General features: G+C 40.3%; 1 protein-coding gene across 23 annotated transcripts in view; it reads left to right on the top strand.

The window, feature by feature from the left end:
* Positions 1 to 19,021, top strand: part of Dst (dystonin) — a 436,897-nt gene that overhangs the window by 79,277 nt on the left and 338,599 nt on the right. For 20 of the 23 annotated variants that reach the window (XM_015487875.2, XM_048805541.1, XM_048805534.1 and 17 more), the window contains exon 4: positions 12,916 to 13,123. In XM_015487875.2, coding sequence (XP_015343361.1) covers positions 12,916 to 13,123 — 208 coding nt within the window. Of the gene's footprint in view, positions 1 to 12,588; positions 12,746 to 12,915; positions 13,124 to 19,021 lie in introns of those variants that run through there. The other 3 variants (XM_048805550.1, XM_048805549.1, XM_048805559.1) reach the window with 2 other exon arrangements.

The raw sequence follows: 19,021 nt of genomic DNA, 5'->3' as shown, positions 1-19,021 counted from the left end.
TCTAACATTCAGTAAAGTAGTTGTGATTATCTACATTTAGAATATGAGCAATTTAGAGAGGTTAGGTAACGTTTTTGTGGTAGTATAGGTAGTTGATAATGGAGTCTAGGAAGCATTATGGCTTCCTGATAGCCTGGTAAAAGTCTTACACTCTTTCTTTCCATAAAATTCTAAAAGGAAAACTATAAACCTCTGATAATGTGATAGCCAGTTGTCCTAGTTAGACTTCTCCAGAAAAACAAAACCATTAGGATGTGTTGGTCCTGATGCATACACACAAGCACAGATTTATTCATTTTTAGGAATGAGTTCATGAAATTGTGGGGCTGGTATATCTGAAATCTGTAGGTCAGGCTGGCAGGCTGTAAATTCAGGTAAGATTGGTTGTCACAGTTTTGAGTCCAGCTTCTATTAGGCATTAGGTTGGAAGCACAGGCAGGGTTTCTGTGTTGCAGTCTTGAGGAAAATTCCTTCTTCTGGAAAACTTAGTTACTTTGCTCTTAAGCCTTCCACTGATTGGGTGAGGCCCGCTTCTTATGTGGAGGGTAATCTGCTGTACTTGAAGGCTGTGGATTTAAATATTAAGCACATCTAAAAAGTATCTCTGGAGCAACACCTACACTGATGTTTTACTGTAAAGTGGGTACCATGATTTAGCTAAGTTGACTCATAATATTAACCATTACACCAAACAACAGTTATTTTTCTGGAATAGACTTTTGAAGGATCTGGATTCTTCACCTGCCAACACTCCAGCTGGTTCCTGTGCTGAGACACACATTGGGCCTGTTCATTGGGGAGAATGATGTGGGGCACAGGGAACAGCTATTCATATATTCTTTGCAGTGTGTGTATTTCCTTTTTTTAATATTTATTTTTTAGTTTTTAGGTGGACACAATATCTTTATTTTATTTTTATGTGGTGCTGAGAATCCAACCCAGTGCCTCACACATGTTATGCGGGCATGCAACCACTTGAGCCACATCCCCAGCCCCGCAGTGTATGTGTATTTCTGATAAAATTCATCATATTGTTTTCTGGACATAGATAATGATGTATTTTCAGAAATTCTTTGCTCTGTGTTATTGTTGGAGAAAGCCATTAGACTGGTTTGGGAAAGCCCCTGTTGAGGAAGGGAGGATTAAAAAAGACTCAAGCAATATTTCAGGGTCATGAGGGCAGCTGGGAAGGGGAGGCAGGTCAGGGGATTGGAATTCACAAGAATCATCAGTGCACATTATGACTAACCAGGAGAGAGCCATGGGGGTGTAAAACTAGGGCACAGGATTGGAACTGAGAAGAGAACCCTACTGTGAAAGGAATGAGAGGAGTTGCTTTGTAAGTGTAGGAACAGTTCATCAACTGCTTACAGAAAGAAGTCAGGATAAAATTTTTTTTAAAATTTTTGTGATTTTAAGTAGAGTAATATCATGGCTCCTAATATGTTCAAGACTAATAAGAAAACAATGTATCATGTCTACTGTGGTCTCTAATACAATTCGAGTGTGAAAGGGGACTTTATACTTTTTGTTTTCTGTGTGTATGAGAAAAAGGACAAATAAAGGACTGAGTGGCTCAGTGACGCTTTGTTAACAGCATGCTGTGCCTTCAGCAGAGCCTTGCAGCATGCTGGCCAGCTGCAGCTTCTGTGAGCAGCAGGTTTCCAGGGGTCGCTCACTGTAGGGCTGTAGCTGGTCTCTTGGAGGTTAGTGTCTAAGCAAACCTTGTGCCTTAAGCCAATTAAAATCATCATGTACTAGGTGGCTTTTCAGAAAGTGTCTCAATGTTGGACTCCTCCCTATCTGACCTGCCTGGGACCTCCTGTTCTTTTCTGGCTCCTCACTATTAGTGTCCTGCTGGACTTCCAATCTTTTTATTTATCGGGAAACTACTTAACTCCCTAACCATTAGCCACAGCCCAGCCTTTCTCTAGCTTCTTTTTTTTAAAAAAAATCTCTGCATATGTCTTAAATCCATCCTCTCCTTTCCATTTCCAATATCACTGGTTTAGTTTAGGCTCTCATCATTGATTGCTGGACAGTTAGAATAGATGCAGGCTAATCTTTTCTGAGTTTGACCTAGCTCTAGTCCATTCTCTACACCTGTCAGTCACCCATCAGTCTATAAGAGCAGATCACTAAAAACCCTCCAGCAACATTCTAGCTCCTAAAGACAGGTCTAGGATCTAGCATTGCAGACAGTGTTCCCCATCTCTCACCTGCTACCCCAGCCTCACCCACAGCCACTTCCACTGTATGCTTTTAAAATACCTTGTGCATTTCCTACTTCTTATTTTGAGATTCTGGTTGGATAGCTTGAAAGTCACAACATTTTTTCCCCACTCCCTACTACCTATTTTTTTTTTTTTTTGGTACCAGGGGTAGAACCCAGGGGTGCTTAGCCACTGAGCCACATCTCCATCCCTTTTAAAAATATTTTTATTTTGAGACAGGGTCTCTCTAAATTGTTCATGGTCTTGCTAAGTTGCTGGCTTTGAACTTGCAACCCTCCTGCCTCAAGCTCCCAAATTCTGGGATTAGAGTCATGTGCCACGGAGCCCAGCTGTTTTCTTTTCGTTACTTTAATACCTGTTTTGGAATAAGGTGGCAATAAGCAAGCAAGCTAATAATCCCCTTCTTCCCTTGTTCAAAGTAGACTTACAATAAAAAATGATGCTGGGGGAAGGAGGAGATACATGAGGAGGTAGCTGCTGTGATGACTTCTGTTGGTGGGACTGTGGTTGTATGTTTGTATGTGTGTATGTGAGAGAAGGAAGAGGAAGAGAGTGAGAGAGACAGGAAGACCGAGAGATAGAAACTCAGGGCATTTTAGCTCTTATTGCAGAGCTTCCTCTCTGAATCTCTACACACATTAAACCCAGCTGCTAGGCCAGTAAAGGCCTAGCAATGTCAACAGACTTTTCATCCAGGGCCCACTCCTAAGAACTGTGATTGTAATGTTTATGAGAACCAGTCACTTCCCACTCAGTGAGTTTGAGTCCCAGTCTATAAACTCTGTTGTAAGATAGGTTACCTTTACTTTTTAAACTCAGGTTCTGACTGACAGTCTCCCTTTACTCCATTTCTGGTGCTCCCCACTTCCTCTACCTTAAAGTTGTGTTAAGGTTTTGGTGTCCTATAAGCTGCCATGCAAAGGCATCAGGGAAATGGGAGGGAACATTTGTATTCCCAGGTTATGCTGACATGCTCCCTGTCACTGCCCCTAAGTCTGCTTCTGGGTTATTCTTAGGACTCATTGAAAATATAGCTCTATGATCTGTGCCCCTGGACATCACAAGCAGTCCTTTATATCTGGATCCTCTATTGGGACTCCAGAAGTCCCTGATGTAGATAGATCCTTCCTCTAGCGGAGAAGTACCCTTTTTTTTTTTTTTTTTTTTTTAAGGTTGGGGAATGTCTTTTTGCTCAGAGACCACTGTCCCTCTACAACTGTAGCCTTAACAGATTTAGGCTTGTGGAAAATAAAAACCAGGTATTCTCTTGTAGACTGCTTCTGCATCCTGCCCTGCCACATGGCTTCCTGTATGGGTAGAGTCAGGAAGGGAAGGGCCCAGATTACCTTGTGAAGGAAAGATCTACTGTAAAGATAAAGTGAAACCCAGGGCAGCCCTTTAGTGTAGGGTAGAAGTTTTGAGCCATGTAATTCTGAAAGGATCTCGAGTGTTCTAGGACTGGCAGATCTTTGGGAAATCTGAAGTGCTAGTTAAGTGCAATTGGAATGCACTTAGCATTTATTCCTGAGGGGACACTGCAGTTGGATTGGTTTGCTACCATCCCAGCTAGGCAGAGTTTTCTAGCAAACTAGCTTGGAGGCAATGGATCTCCTTGTGTCCAGGCACTGGTCCCTGGTTTTAGGTTGTGGAATTGTTTTCACTTAACACACATGTGAACACCCTTGTTTCCCTAGAATGGGCCTGTGGGAGTACTAAGTACCTAAAGTTTTACAGACTTTGTTTCAGTTCAATAATAAAAACTTTTTTTTTTTTTTTTACTAAAAAGTAATTCTTCCACTTAAGTATTAACTGTTTGAAAGAATAGCTATAAAAAGTTACTAGCAAAAATAATTTTCTGGAAACAACAAAAATAATTTTCTGTAGTCTCATTATTAGTGAGGACAGGTAATGAAAATGGAAACATAAAGGAAATATAAAGCCAGACCCTTGCTATGTGAGCTATGATCACTTGTGTGGGCCCTAATTGTATCAACAGGGATGAACTGATGATCTGTAATTGCATTTAAATACTAATGTGTTTGTTTAAGTTTTTGTTGTTGTCTCTAGTAATGGAGACAATACATTTAAAAGAAAGAAAAAAGAAAGTATTGGAAAGATACAGGGGCATCCTAAAGAACTGAAGATTCAGCCACCAATTTGGGAAGGATAGATATGGGAGCTTCATGGACCTTGTCTTCTGTTGTTAATGTGACCTAGTTTCAGTAACTTACTATCTCTGTGTGTTTGTTGCTTCATATTTTCTGGAGTGGTAATCATATTGGCTTAACTGTAGACAGTCCATCTAACTCTGGATCAAGCAAGTATGAATAGGCATCATCAATCTACTGAATACTTCCTGTATGTTGGGCATTGCTCTAAGTACTTTTCATGTGGTTTTTATTCTGCCACAATAACCCTATGTATTAGGTACTGCTATATTTCTTATTACTTGGATAAGAAAACCAAAGCCTAGAGAAGCCTAACAGTTTTCCATGTGATTTTGCCCAAGATCAGTATATGCCATAGCATGCACATATCTTTAACTTTCTGAGTAGACAGCATAGAAGGTAGCTGGAATTTGGTCTCTGCAAATGGCCTGTTTCTGCCTTCGGGCCCATAACAAACGATCATAGCTCACATCTTTTTTCCAACAGAAGTCATAGCCACATCTTAGCTATGAAGTACTTGGCAGCAGAACCTCCTCCATGACCGAGGGAGATAGGAGAAATATGTGGGAGTAAGTTGACCTTGGATATGGGCAGGAGCAACCCAGAGGTGAGGCAGCAGCAGTAGTGATGGGTCCAGTTGGACTCATGTGGATCACAAGCCAGCATTTACAAAAGTCCCACAGTTCCATTTCTTGGGCATTTGAAATGTTAACCAGAATTCTTGGGGGTACAGCAGAAAGAGATCAGCACTTGGGTGCCAGCATAAACATGGAATCACTGGCTTTTTGTTTGACATCTATTTAACTGAATATTTTAATAGCTTCTTTCTTTTTGTTTTGTCTTATCTCTCTTCTCTAGTTTTCTTCTTTTTATTTAAAATTTCATCGTCTTCCTATTATCATTTTCTCCTTTCCTGCACCTTTGGGCTTTCTTTTACTCTGAATGCAACAATGTCACTCATCCCTTATTTTATGCCATGGTCCCCAAACTCATATGCGTACCAGAGCCAGGTATCATAAATGAATGAAGTGGGCCAGGTGGGTACTATGTCACACTGGAAAGCACATGTCCTTTCTATAAAGACGATACCACCACTAAACCCAGTATCCCACATCTGAATTTTCAGATAAAATCTCCTAATTTTTAAATGTTTGCCATTAATTTGCCTTTAAATAGGTAGGCCAACCACAGTGAATCTACTTGGTGGGTTTGTCAGTTTTGGGTAGTGTACTGTCCAAAGCATGAGGGACGTGGGGAATTTTTGCTTTTCCATTCTAGTCTCTGAAGGGACTTGAGGTTATCCAGTCTATTTGACTCAATCCCAATCTCCTAGTTGATTGTGTATGGAAGAAAATGTATGAACCCTATTTTTGTGAATGTATTATTTTCTGGAAGATATATTTTAAGCTTAATATGTAAAGATGATAATATTTAATAGTAAGATAGCTTTCTTTTATTTAAGTCACCTTTGCCTTCTTAGATTTCAAACTCTTCCAAGGAAGAAGCCTGTGTGGTATCTGGGACATATTTTTAACTGACTGACATAAATAAACATCTACTTAAAATATAAGATTAAGTATTCTGTAGTTAAAGTATTCAGTGTTTGAATTTGTCTTCCCAATGTGTTTCTGTTTTGTTGGGCTATTTTCAGGGTATGTTTGCTTTTCTCTTAGGTAAATTATTTAAAATATCCTTCCTCTGGAAAGACTATTTGTAGAGACTCAAATGCAAATTAGTTCTTGATGTCTCTATTTTTATGGTTTTAATAGGATTGGATTAAGGTGACTTGCAAAAACAGATATTTGTGAAAAATTTGAAAGACTTTTACAATTTTAGAAAGATTCAGCCTTTGGATACTTAACATAGTTTTTCTTTTGTTTGTGATGTATTTGGGGAGACTTGTGGTAGTGAGCAAGCACAGAGGACCAAAGAATCTGAGAGTTGGGAGAGTCCATAGAGTAAGTGAAGACTGGATCCCTTGGAGTAGGAGGGTACCCCCTACACTCAAAGCAGTCCTTGTGAGTGCACCTGATCCTTGTGCAGCATGGGGGTTAGGGTTGCCCCCTACATCACCCGCAGTAAAAAGTTAGCATATGACTTTTGACTACCCTAAAACTTAACTGCCCACTGTTGACTGAGAATCTTATGGATAACATAAGCAATTGATTAACATGTATTTTGTGTGGTCTATATACTGTGTACATCGAAAAACATGTGAAAACACTAAGAGACCACTTTTTATTTTCTCTCCAGCAATTTAATGGAGAGACCAGCTGCTCAAATGGAGATGTGATCTGATCATCACTTTCTGAGCAGCTACTTGAATCCTTCCAACATCTGAGCTCACTGTAGTAGCAACAGAAGATGTCTATGAAATCACGACAGTAGTTATAGTATGTGGTGTAGTTCATTTTATGCAGTTATGATTTAATCCTGCATCTTTGTTTACCTTTCTCCTAATGGCAAATGGTACCATGTATGGTCTGTGTTTATGCATAAGTTTGGATAAATTTTAACATTTTGTTAAAATTTTTTTGTCAGTTTGTGTATATTTTATGGTAGTAAATGATAAAAATAGACTACTGTATATAAATTTTATGAATTAATGACATACGTAATATTTAATTTTTTTGAAATTTCTAGGCTACACAGTACAGTTTTTTCAAATTGTCAAAACTTTCCCAAAATATGTGTGAAAAAGTGGACCTGCTCAGTTCAAACCTGTCTTGTTCAAGGGCCAACTGTGGTTATATATTTTTGGATGGTTTTTCTTTATTTTGAGCTGAAAATGCCCTGTCTCTTGGTGATTTCCATGCTTCAGGCCTAGTATTGAACCCAGATCAAGTCTAATCCTTCTGGGTTTTCCTAATTTATGGTAATATCTTTAAGGATTGTGAACATACAATATGTTATATTTTCCTCCAATGTTTGGGACTACATTTCAGGGCACTGGTGCCATGTGGGTTGGCATTGGAGTCCAGAGGACCCAGGTAGAAATCTTGCCTCCACTTTGTACAGACAGAGTGAATGTGGACAAGTTACTTAAACTCCCTTAACATGTGTTTCTTTATTGGATTGCAGTGAGTATTAAGAAAGATAGCAAGTAAAAATGCTTAGTCTGATCCCTAGAGTCACTCAATAAATGATACGTCTGGGTGGGACATACCCGTTAAGCTGGAAGAAAGGAAGTCTTGCAGAGTATCTTAGTGCTGAGCCAAGATTGCCTATAAATCGAAACTATGCTTCTAACAGGAACTGAAATTAGTATGTCTAAGAGATATTCTGTGTTGGTTATTGTAGCATTATTCATGTTAGCCAAGATGTGGAATCAACCTCAGTATCCATCAATGGATGGATGGATAAAGAAAATGTGGTCTTTATGACAACAAAATACTTTTCAAGCCTTTAAAGAAGGAAGAAAAAGAATCTTTGATACTCACCTGGTATTATTGTGAGAGAGACCACATAGAAGAAAATGAGTTTTGAAAAATTTCTCCCTCCTGTGTCCCGTGAGCAAGCTCCGTATCCCCAGAAGCACAGTACCAAGGAACACTCCAACTACATACAATTTCATACCCAGAAAGAGTCTGAATTCCAGTGTTCTTTCACAGGCAATGTACTGGATCCTCCAGCTAGAAAGAAACTTTTGATTTCCTTAACTCTTGGCCTAGCCTCTTCTCCTGAGTTAGAACAGACATGAACTTTTTGGCTTCTCTTCTGTCTGATTTTCCCTTCCTCTCTAGCTCCACCCAGGCTCTTCTGCATCTCAGAGTTAAGGGCTGCTGGGAGTCTCCCCTACGGGGAGAGACTGAGAGCCAGTGAGGCCTCATCAAACCAGACCCCTTTCCCATTACCTTAAGGTGCTTTCCAGGTGAGGGACTTGCTAAGTTATTTATTTGCTGATCAAGTACTTGAATTGCTTAACTGATTTTGAAAAAAATTTAACTAAAGGAAGCACAAGGTTCCCCAAATTGACCCTATCCCATTTTGTCTTCAAGGGGTTAAGCATACTTTCTTATATTTTCCTTAACTGTTTTCTTCTATATTTATTTGTTGTGGTAGAGATTGTTTTCTTTGCAATCTTTAGAATCAGATAATGTGCTCTTGCCTTTTTGACTTCGTTCTAAACAAAACACTAGAATTTTATGTAGACTTGTGCAATACTTTGTATTTTTATACAACATGAAAGAAGTTAGTATTTGTCCTTAACTAATTAAGGGAATTTTACATACAATTAGATCTTCAGTTTTTCCAAATTTTGATGTCTTTTTGTTTATATAGAATGTAAAAATTATGTAATATGGAATGTATTATTTTTAGCTTAAAAGAAAGGAACCCAAAATTCAATTTAGTTTCATCAATTTTTATGAATTAGAACTGTCCCCCCTTTTGGGGTATGCATGTCTCATAGCAGTGACCATTTTGCAGAACCTAGGACAGTTGTCTTGTAGCATGTCCCAGGATTTGTCATATTTTCTCTGTCTTTTCTTTTTTTGAAATTTACTTCATGATACACATACAAAATTGTGCACAAATGATAAGTATGTGGGCTTGTGAAAATCTGCACTCCAACCTCTGGGATTCTAAAAGTCTGGCTTTTCCACAAATCCTTATCTCTGCACTTGTTTCCTCATTGTCCTTAGAGAATGTCTAGTGCTAAGACAATTTCCTGGCACTTTGCTACAGATCAGGGTGCTGAGGCTGGGCCACATCCAATTTAGGCAGTTCCATTGTACTTATCTCAGATCCCCCACTGGGGTTTCAATTAAAGAAGTTATTGTTCAGTTCCCCTTCTAAAAATGTTGCATTATGTAATTATCCTGGCTTTAGGAGATTTGGGTTGTTTGTAACCATATGAATGAATTGACTATTAGGAAAGTCATCTTAAAGCTTTTGGTGATCTAATTCAATTGTTCAAACTACTTTAATAACTAGGTGATAGAAGACACAGTACAGTTTTTTTTTTTGTTGTTGTTGTTGTTGTTGTTCATCACCATCTAGTATGTTTCTTTCTTTCTTTCTTTTTCTTTTTTTAGTTCTGCAGATTCAACCTCACTCCAGAGGTAGCTCAGGGTCTTTTATTAAAGCAGAGGTCGAATGTTAAAAATATTATGACCAAGGCCAACTTTGTCTTCACTACCCTAATTACTCTTTCCTCTCTTTGTGGAACAGCTCCTTCCTATTTTTCTCGTTCTCAACATGCATGCCAAATGGTGATGACAAATGATGTTGTGAATTGGAGGCTTAACCTGGGGTCAGTGGGTCAGTGGGTCTAGGAATCCCATAAGAGTGTATGCAGAGTTTATGTGTAATTGCTTATTTGCTTTGTTCTGCAGAGAGGTTTCCATAGATTCCATTAATTCCATTAATTTTTCAGGGTGTCCCTGAGCCCAAAAGAGTTATAAACACTGGTTTACGAAGTTGCTTCTCATAGAGGTTTTCCCTGGACATTTCTTTTAGGTAATCTTTTTGTACATTTGTTTTGGGTTAAAAAATTATAAGAAGCACAGTTTAATAAATTCATGATCTTTGTCATCATCTAGAGATAACCGCTGTTTACATGCTGGTAATATCTATCAATCAATTTATGTCCACACACATGCACTCACACTTGAACAGACTTTTTAAGGAGTCATTTTATATTAATTCTTTCATCTTTGCTAAATGCATATCAGCAACATTTTTGTTTCATTGCTGCATAATAGCCCATGGGATGGCTATACTATGATTTATCTAATGAATCCCCTATTGATGGACGCATAGATATTTGTATTTTAATAGGAATCAAACCTTAGGTATTGGAGCAAATAAGAGGTAGGAACTTGGGATTTGGCTGGTCACAGGAGCCCTCTTTCTTTGTTCTACCTTCAAAGACCCACATCAAAGGTTGGGCTCTGGACTTTGGGTCAGAAAATGTGTTTGCTTTCCCCAAACAAAACAGACTAGTACTCTCACACTATTCCCTCTAACTCCCAGTGACATGAAAGAATATAATAATTTTAGAGGCTGCATCCACTTCAAAGCATCTTTATTTAAATCCATTCTCCATTTTCAGGGTTTGAATGGGCCTAAATTTGTATGTTTTGTCTTATAATTAAAAAAAGATCATTTTTTTGTGTGTGTGTGTGTGTGTGGAAAAAAATCCAATATTGTGATTGTTAAAATGTGTGAACTGTGTAGCCAGGAGAGACTTTACCCTTTATATACATGTATGGTTTTACTTTGTGTGTGTGTATGTGTGTATGTGTGTGTGAATATGTGTGTGTGTGGTCTATGTTTTCCTGTGATAAATTGCTGAAAGAAGTGTTGCTGATTGTTTTTTCTACCTTTTCTCTCTTATCTGTTTACCAATGACATGACCAGATTAGAGGCTGTACTAGTCAACACCCTTGGGTCTGGGGGTAGTAACTGTTCCCATCTGGCTACATGTGATTAATAGTGTGTATGTCATGGCATAAATCACATTTTGTTGTTCAGTCAGCTGAGACTCTGGCCATTAAAAAATTTTACTCCATAAAAATCAATAACCAGTGGTTTTTGGAAAGGAGTTCTTTAACAGTTATTCCCCAAGTCTGTCTGCAAAGATAAACAATCAAATTACTATATTCACTAAAATAGTGCAAGCAACAAGAAATATGATCTCACAGATAAAGGATGACCTTAAGTAAGGACAGGTAGGAAACCATTTTAAGGAAGACAGAAGGCTACCAAAGAAACCCAATACCCTGTTAAAAGTCTTCAAGAACTTCATCTTTTCCCACAGATCCAGCCAATAACAAAACCTCAGAGAGCTCAAGATGAATTTTCAGAAAGGCATGGAAAATAAATTGAATTGATAATAGCATATGGTGACTGACTTAATGCCACTCACAACTCTCTATGGACTGTAGATGCAATACAGAAAATCAATTTTATTTACTCTTATGCCTCAAGTTTGCCTAATACTTTATTGTCAATAGGAAAGTATACAAAATCTAAGTAAAAAATTAATTTAGCCAAAGCAATGCAATTTCTTATATAATCAAATGGAAGAGTATCTTTTGGGGGGAGGAATTAAAGATAAATATTACATGCTTCTCTTTGTGGGAAATACTCTGAACTTTTAAAATGATGGTGCTGACCATTTGTAACTACGTGCTTGAATAGTTTGAGGTAAGACCACTAGTCCTGCTTCAATTATGGATTATTTCACAGGCCTTGGGTGAGTGCTTTGGGATGTTGCTCACACAGCCTGTTTGTGCGGCAGTTGCCACTGCTTTTGTGAGTAGCCCAGTGTTTTTGCTTCAAATTGGAGCACGCCTCACTGATTTCTGCCTGAGACTTGGTTCTTAGGAATTCGTGGCTGCAACTTACATTTCAGGAATTCAAGTTATACTGGTTTGCATCTTCATCCTGAGCCTCAGAAAGAGAAATTCTGAATAGGAAAGTAAAGCCTTTCCCATGACACTTTATTTTATTTATGACCCTGTTCACAGCCCAGATCGCATCCTCCTCTGTTAGTAAGTTGGTGGCTCTCTAAATAGTCACAGATGCAACCCAATAAAGAAAGAAGGAATAATGAACATCTTGTGCTTTTTTTCCTCTCTGTGGAAGATGTGACCCCTTTATGTAAGATATGACCCTGCAGATTTGCTCCTGCTAGATACTGGGGGAATAACCTTCAGACAAAGTGCTTTGGGAAAAGCCTCTGAGTTCTCATTTTACTGTGCAAGGACCAGGCACTGAGAAGGGATCTGTTTCCTGTCTCTGCACTGCATCATTTTCATGTACATTATTGGCAGCTGTTACAATGCTAGAAGTTTAAGTTATGTCAAGATCCTAAACCGAGTTTAGATGTTTGTTTATTGGAGCTGACCTAGGCGTCTGAAAACACTCTTTTGTGTTCTCCTAGTCCTAAGAAAAGGCTCTTCCCAGAATCAGCCCTCCCTCCCTCCTTGCTCTTTTCTGGGAACCTGCTTCAGTCTCATGAAGAAAAATGAATAAAGAAGACACGGGGCTTTCAACTAGTTAAAAGAAGGCTCCGGTGGTGAGGCGACTTGAAACGGAAAGGAGTTGGGACCCTACATCCTGCATTTGTGCTTTGTTTTTGAAACTTGAGTTAGTTGCCTTAATGAATTAACCAGCAGTCTAGGAATGGAAAATGTTTCTCCTGTCCTGGTGGGGGAGCCAAATACTATAGATTTGTAACAGGAAGGCTGTTGATTCTGGCTTCATTGTTGGGCCAGTCATTTGTGAGCTGGTGGCCGGACCGCAGGCCACACACTTCTTCCGTGCAAATCTTCATGTATTGGAACCGCCTGGGTATTGTTTCTACTGTTTTGGAGACTTGGCCAAGAAAACATGGTGAGCCCTGGGTTTCATTTTATTTTGTTTGTGTACATCCCTAAATCTCTGAGGATGGTGCAGAATGCCGGACCCAATGTGGGGGGTGGGGGGATGCGCTGCTTGAATCGATGAGCTTATGTGAGTGTTTTTCTGTTAATGCTTTTTTTTTTCTATGTCATCCTCTATAGAGTTCCGGGAACGCGTCCTATCGCTGCTCTATGTCTTCCTCTGCGGATTTTTCTGACGAGGATGATTTCAGCCAGAAATCCGGCTCGGCATCTCCAGCTCCGGGAGACACCTTACCCTGGAATTTGCCTAAACATGAGAGATCGAAAAGAAAGATTCAGGGGGGCTCTGTGCTGGACCCTGCTGAGAGGGCTGTGCTTAGGATCGCAGGTAAGCGCATCCTCTGAAGGGGATGGAGTGGGGATGAGAGTTGGGGAAATGCACCCATCTGTTCCCTGGAGGCCACATCTGGGAGCTGAGGCACTGGGCAGTAATTTTACCTCAGGGTGGGGGAGGAAAATGACTGTGTTTACATTGTGCCTCCTTTTACCGATAGAGCAATTTGCCTGCCTGCTGGTGACTAAGCTGTTTGGCCCTGCTTTCTGGTTGGATGAATCCATTTATTAAAAATGCAAGGAAATATTTACAGACATCTATCTTAAACTTTCCTATTTACATGCTGTAGCCAAGCAGGCAGCCTGAAAGTATGAACTCCAGTGATTCTTCTTGTATTTGCTGGAAGCTGTGATAGAACAGCCTTCATTTTCATTTTTGCTCAGGGGCACTGAGCTACGCAGATTTAACTCAAGTAGAGACATGAGTTTTGGTACCCAGGATTGCAGAGCTTATTTCCAGCAACTTGGATGTCTTTTTTTTTTTTTTTAATGTAGCATCTCTGTCAGCATCATGTATCCACAGCAGCTTTCTGTTCCTAGTGCTTTTGAGGGTTTAGCCATCAAGTATTTCTGATGAATTAATATATGGGAGGTGCCAGTGTTTCTGGTATTCTGGTATTCTCTTGCTTGGCTGTAAAAGCTGACCCAGAAGTGATGGCTTGTTTTACCCAGCTGACAGCTGAGAACACTGTGGAAATAAACCCTCCTACCCTGCAGTGTCCTGTGGTTTGTTTATACTTGTTCTCTGCCTGAAAGTTGCTTCCAGGGCTGGTTGTTCCTCCATCCCCTCAATAATTTTTTTTTCTCCTTCTTGGAAATTGTTACTGGGCTGGATGGAGTATGTCCTTGGGCATTCTCTTGCATAGGCCTAAGGCTAGGTGTTTTCTGATTTTGTTTCCGCAGCCTGAGGTTCAGGTCTCCTTTCCTCCCCTCTTCCCCACACCTAACTCTGGGAGGCCTTCCCCTCACAGTTTCTTTTGCTTCCCAAGATAATGGCAAAGTTGGGATGTTTTCTACAAGGGCCTGGAAGGTATAGACCCAGATTACAACCACCAAGGCAGCTGAGAACCCCCTTAGGGTTCCCCCATTGGGATTTTTCTGATTACGGGAAAAACAAACAGAGCCTAGCCAGTCATTCTCTAGTCAGGGTTTCTGAGGCAACAGCCTTGAGCTTCTTTTGGCTTCTGTTGTGAGATGCTGGCTGGGCTCACCCAGCCATTGAAGAGAAGGGGTGGAGTGGGAAAGGGGAGGAGGAGGGAGGATGGAGGCTGGGATCCAAGTGAGTGTGAGCAGAGGTGGCCTTGGTCTTGGCTTTCAACCCCCTCTTACCCTCTTCAAGTACCAAAAAGTGTTTAGTCACTCAGGCCTGCCTCCTTGCCTGGTTGAAACCGTCCTGTAGGCTCAAGAGTGATGTGACATTGTCCACACCTGTTATTTGCCTCAGTAGAAAGAGAAAATAGTGAAAGGAGGGTATGTGGGAGTTGTTGGGGCCCATGGCAAGCTTGGGGCATCAAAACAGGATCCTGTGTGTTTCTACAAAAGGTGGATAGTTTGCTTTTGGTAGTGAGAAAAGATCAGATAGGTGTTTGTTGGGGAATGAGATTATACAACTTGGGGGAGACTACCTGGCATAAGACATGAGAAGTTGTTACCAACCCGCAGTGTTCACTGTAGGCAGGGAAGGAATGGGAGAACTGGGAGTTTTAACAGGAGACATTGGACATACAGGTGATAATGATAGACACCTTAAAGGCAGGGACCATGTATTATTTAGTGTGAAATGTCCACTGAGTTTGTGGGGATGGCTATGAAATGGGTGGTTGAGACCTCAAAGTTATTGACTTTTAAATATTATGCTAATGGTTCAAAAATAAGTCAAAATAAAATGAAAGAACAAATAGTATGGAAGTGTACTACTCTTTTAGATAAATACTGGCAAATTGAATGTTTGTAATACAAATCCTAAGCAATAATCGTATACAGATGTTATACTCAGTCCATAAATATTTGTTAAATTCTTGATGTGGCTGAATTATGAGATTCAGATATGAGTTAAATTGACCATTGATTATTCAGTGTGGTAATCAGGGTACCATTTATCTAAGGGAATCTGGTGCTGTGGACAGTTTGAAAACATATCCTTAAAAATTCTATTTCTAATTTTATTGCACATTTTCATAGTGTCCTTGAAACTCATCCCTTTTTGAAATTCATCTCTTGTAAGACTTAGGGTGACATTCAGAAATGGTTCGAGGATGTTTGTAATAAAAGAGGAGATGGTTGAATTTTTATTTTTTAAGGCCATAAAAGTGGAAGATTGTGAAAATGCCTACTGAGTTAAAAAGACCATATGGCCTGTGGGATACTTTAATTCATCCACATTGAATAATACTGACTAAGCTTCTGCAAGAAAATGGAGAATTGCACACAGTTCTACCTTCAAAAAGTTAGTTTAAAATGATAAATGAATGTGTTGTCAGAGAGTTATACCTTGGTTGGAGAGATTAGTTGAAATGGCCGCAGCACCTAACATTTAAAGAACCCAGAGGAGAGTCTAATTAACTTGGGATTGGGTGGAGGGAGGCATGGCAGGTTCCTGAAAGGTTCCTGAGAGGAAGTGCCACTCGAGCTGAGATTTAAAGAGCTTGAGGGAATTAGGGTGAAAGCTACTGCCACTTCAAAGGGACGGAACTACATGAACAAAGGTGGAGAGATCTGTTTAAATGGAGCTGCAAGTACTGTGTGTGACTGTGCACATCGTTCTGAAGAGAATGGCAGAAACTCTGTGGGTGCTTGCATGCAGTACTGAGGCACTATTTATGCTATAAAGGTGGAGAACCTCTGAAAGATTTTCAAGACCCAGACCCTGGTGTATGTTAGGCAAGTGCTCTACCGCTGAGCTATACTCCCAGTCCCACTGTATATTTTTAAAAGTGCTTGTTCATTTATTGTAGCTTCATTATATTAAAATCTGAGACTATAATATATTCACTTCCTATTTCTCAGGGTCAGTGTGGGAATAAAATAACAAGAGGTAAAGAAGGGGGCTTTGTAGTACCCATTGTAAAAATGCCTTTTATATATGAATAATACAGATTTGCTGTTCTTAGCTACAAGATAAGTTGAGTTTTTCAGACTTGAAGTACATTGTTTATTACTGATATTAGTATTTAAATTTTTTTTGTTAGTTGTAGTTGTACAGCATGCCTTTATTTATTTTTATGTGGTGCTAAGGATTGAACCCAGTGCCTCACATGTGGCTAGGTAAGCACTCTGCCAGTGGGTTACAGCTCCAACCCCGATATTATTGTTTTAAAAAAAGAAGTTTTGAAGTTAGCATTGAATGATCAAAGCTCAGACTTTGGACTTACGCAAACTTGGATTTTAATTCCTTCTCTCTCACTAGTGTTTTGCTTGTACAATTTATTGAAATTCTCTTAACTTCAGTTTCTTTATCAAAGCATAATTGTTGTGACAATGAAGATGGTGAATAAAAAATGTTTTGTAAATTCCTTGGCACATGGAAAATGCTCTATAAATGATAACTTACTGATGGCCAGCTGCTCTTCTAAGCATTTACAATGTTATTTCATTTAGGCCTCCTGAGAGTCCTATGAAGTAGGTACTGAGATTTTCTCCATTTTTCAGCTCAGAATTTACTGAGGGAGGAGGATGGAGGATAAATGTCCCAAGGTCATAGGGCTGGGATCTGTATTCAGTCAGTCTTGACTCCTGAGGCCAGATTCTTTGCTGCTATGCTTTTGTCCTTTCCCTGGGGAATACACTATTATTATTAGTACATCGACCCAATATTACCATTCCAAGAATGCTTGGGGCAGAGGCTGTTTTACAAACAACTTTCAATACTGCTTCTGCTCATTTTGACTAGCTTCTTAAATGGACAGTTAAAAATCACTAAATGTGCATTCAGTCTATATTCATAGAACTGGATGCTATTGGATTCAGTTTCTGATGAAGACTTTGACTATGCCTTCAATGACCTTACTCATTTCGAGGGGGGCAAGACAGTTTAGAATGACCTATGTCTGTACAAGTGTGGTCTCTAAGTAGAATAACTGTTAGGGATTTACTTGCTAAACCCTTTCATTTCAAGAAGGTGTTCTGTAGACACCTGTTTGTTACTTTAGGAACTAATGTGCACATGCATTCCTATTGAGTTGCTTTTTTGTGCAAACTCTCATGATCTTTAAAGCTTAGTGGGAGAAGGGATCAAACTCAGAGCATAAGTGAGTGGTCTAGGTAGAAAAGAGAGATGTGGTCTTGCTTTATTTGGAGTAGTAAAAGTAGGCCAGTTGCTGAGGAGGAGCTAAGTGCTCTAGTTCTAGCTGAAGTAAAATGCATTTTCCAAGAGAATGTAGTCTTTTTTCAAGAGTAACTCATTTTTATTTAAGAGTTAATAGAAAATGGTCCACATTTCACAACCCAATATCAAAAAAGAAAGAAATCATCAAGGACAAAAGGTTAGTACATATGAAAGGTGGAATCGGGAGGGATGATTAAGACAAAAGGTTAAGGATGGTCATCAGTGAGCTGATTTATCTAATTACAGCAAGAATAGTAAATTGGAGGTGGTAGTGCACATTTATAATCTCAGTGAAGTGGGAGGCTGAGGCAGAAGGATGGCAAGTGCCAAGTCAGCCTCAGCAGTTTAGTGAGACCCTGTCTCAAAATATAAAAAGGGCTTGGGGATGTAGCTCAGTGGTTAAGCACCCCTGGGGAACAATCCCAGGTACCAAAGTTAAAAAAAATATTATTCATGGCTACTCAACATTTATATAGTGCTGCTTGGGTGCCAGGCACTCTTCAAAACCCCATTTACTCTTAGAGTTCTATGAGTTGGGCAATGTTATCAACTATATTTTCCTGAGAAAGAGAGGCTCAGGGAGTCTAAGTAATTTGCCCTGGTCATGCAGTTAGTGAGTGGCTAGGATTCCAACCAAGCTAGCCTGACTTCAGTCATCATTCTTTTTTTCATTATTGAATTATAATTACACATAACAGTGGACTTCTTTGTTATACATTTGTACATGCACATAATGTAACGATATAATTTTGTCAACTTAGTTCACCAGTTATCTCCTTTTCAGTCATTATTCTTAAACATATCTATTGACAAGCCTGGGTACCAACTGGTTCCTTCATTGGATTTTTAAACTAGATGGGGCATTTTAGTATATGACATTTCAAATTTCAGGGAACTATACCCATTTTACTCAATTTAATGGATACTAGTACTATGCGGAGTGAATAATAAGTAAAGAAAAAGAGGAAGGTGTCAAAGTAATCTGGGGATGTTATGAATCCGTAGGTCCTCTGCTGAGCACAGCGGCAGATGCGCTGGCGGGCTCTGGGGGGCAGAAGGGAGGGACCGAGGGCTGGTCCTTGGGCCGCCGCTGGGCGGCCAGGGGCGAAGGCGCAGGCGCGGCAGGCCTGTCAGGCCCTGATGTGCCGGGCCACCTGCAGAGGCTATCCCGCCCCGCTCCGGGATGTCCCCGGGCGAGGACCCCAGTGCCCTACCCGTCCAGTGCTGCCTCAGAGTGACTCGAGTCTTCCCTTGCCATAAGACGGGGTGAAAAGTGTTTCCCACATTCCTCCATGTCACCCCTTCCCCGGGGAGTACTGCTGACTTTTCGGCTGGGGGCTGCGCACATCGGTGGCCCTGATCTGTGGCTTTGTTTCCAGGCACCTGTTGTAGGTCCCAAATAGAAACGTGGCTTTTGGGGATCCGGAGCCAGGCAGCCAGCGTCCGGGGGTGGGCGTGCTTGGCCGCGCTGTCAACCCGGGTGGGCGGACCGGGGGATGGGTCCCGGGGATCGCTGCAGTTCTGCTTGAAAGGGAGGGGCCGGGCGGCGCCAGGGCCGGAGCCCAGCCC

Source organism: Marmota marmota, unplaced genomic scaffold (assembly GCF_001458135.2).
Source record: "Marmota marmota marmota unplaced genomic scaffold, marMar, whole genome shotgun sequence".
Lineage (NCBI taxonomy): Eukaryota > Metazoa > Chordata > Mammalia > Rodentia > Sciuridae > Marmota > Marmota marmota.
The sequence above is the reverse complement of the archived record's forward strand: the minus strand, read 5'-3'. Positions and strand labels throughout refer to the sequence as shown.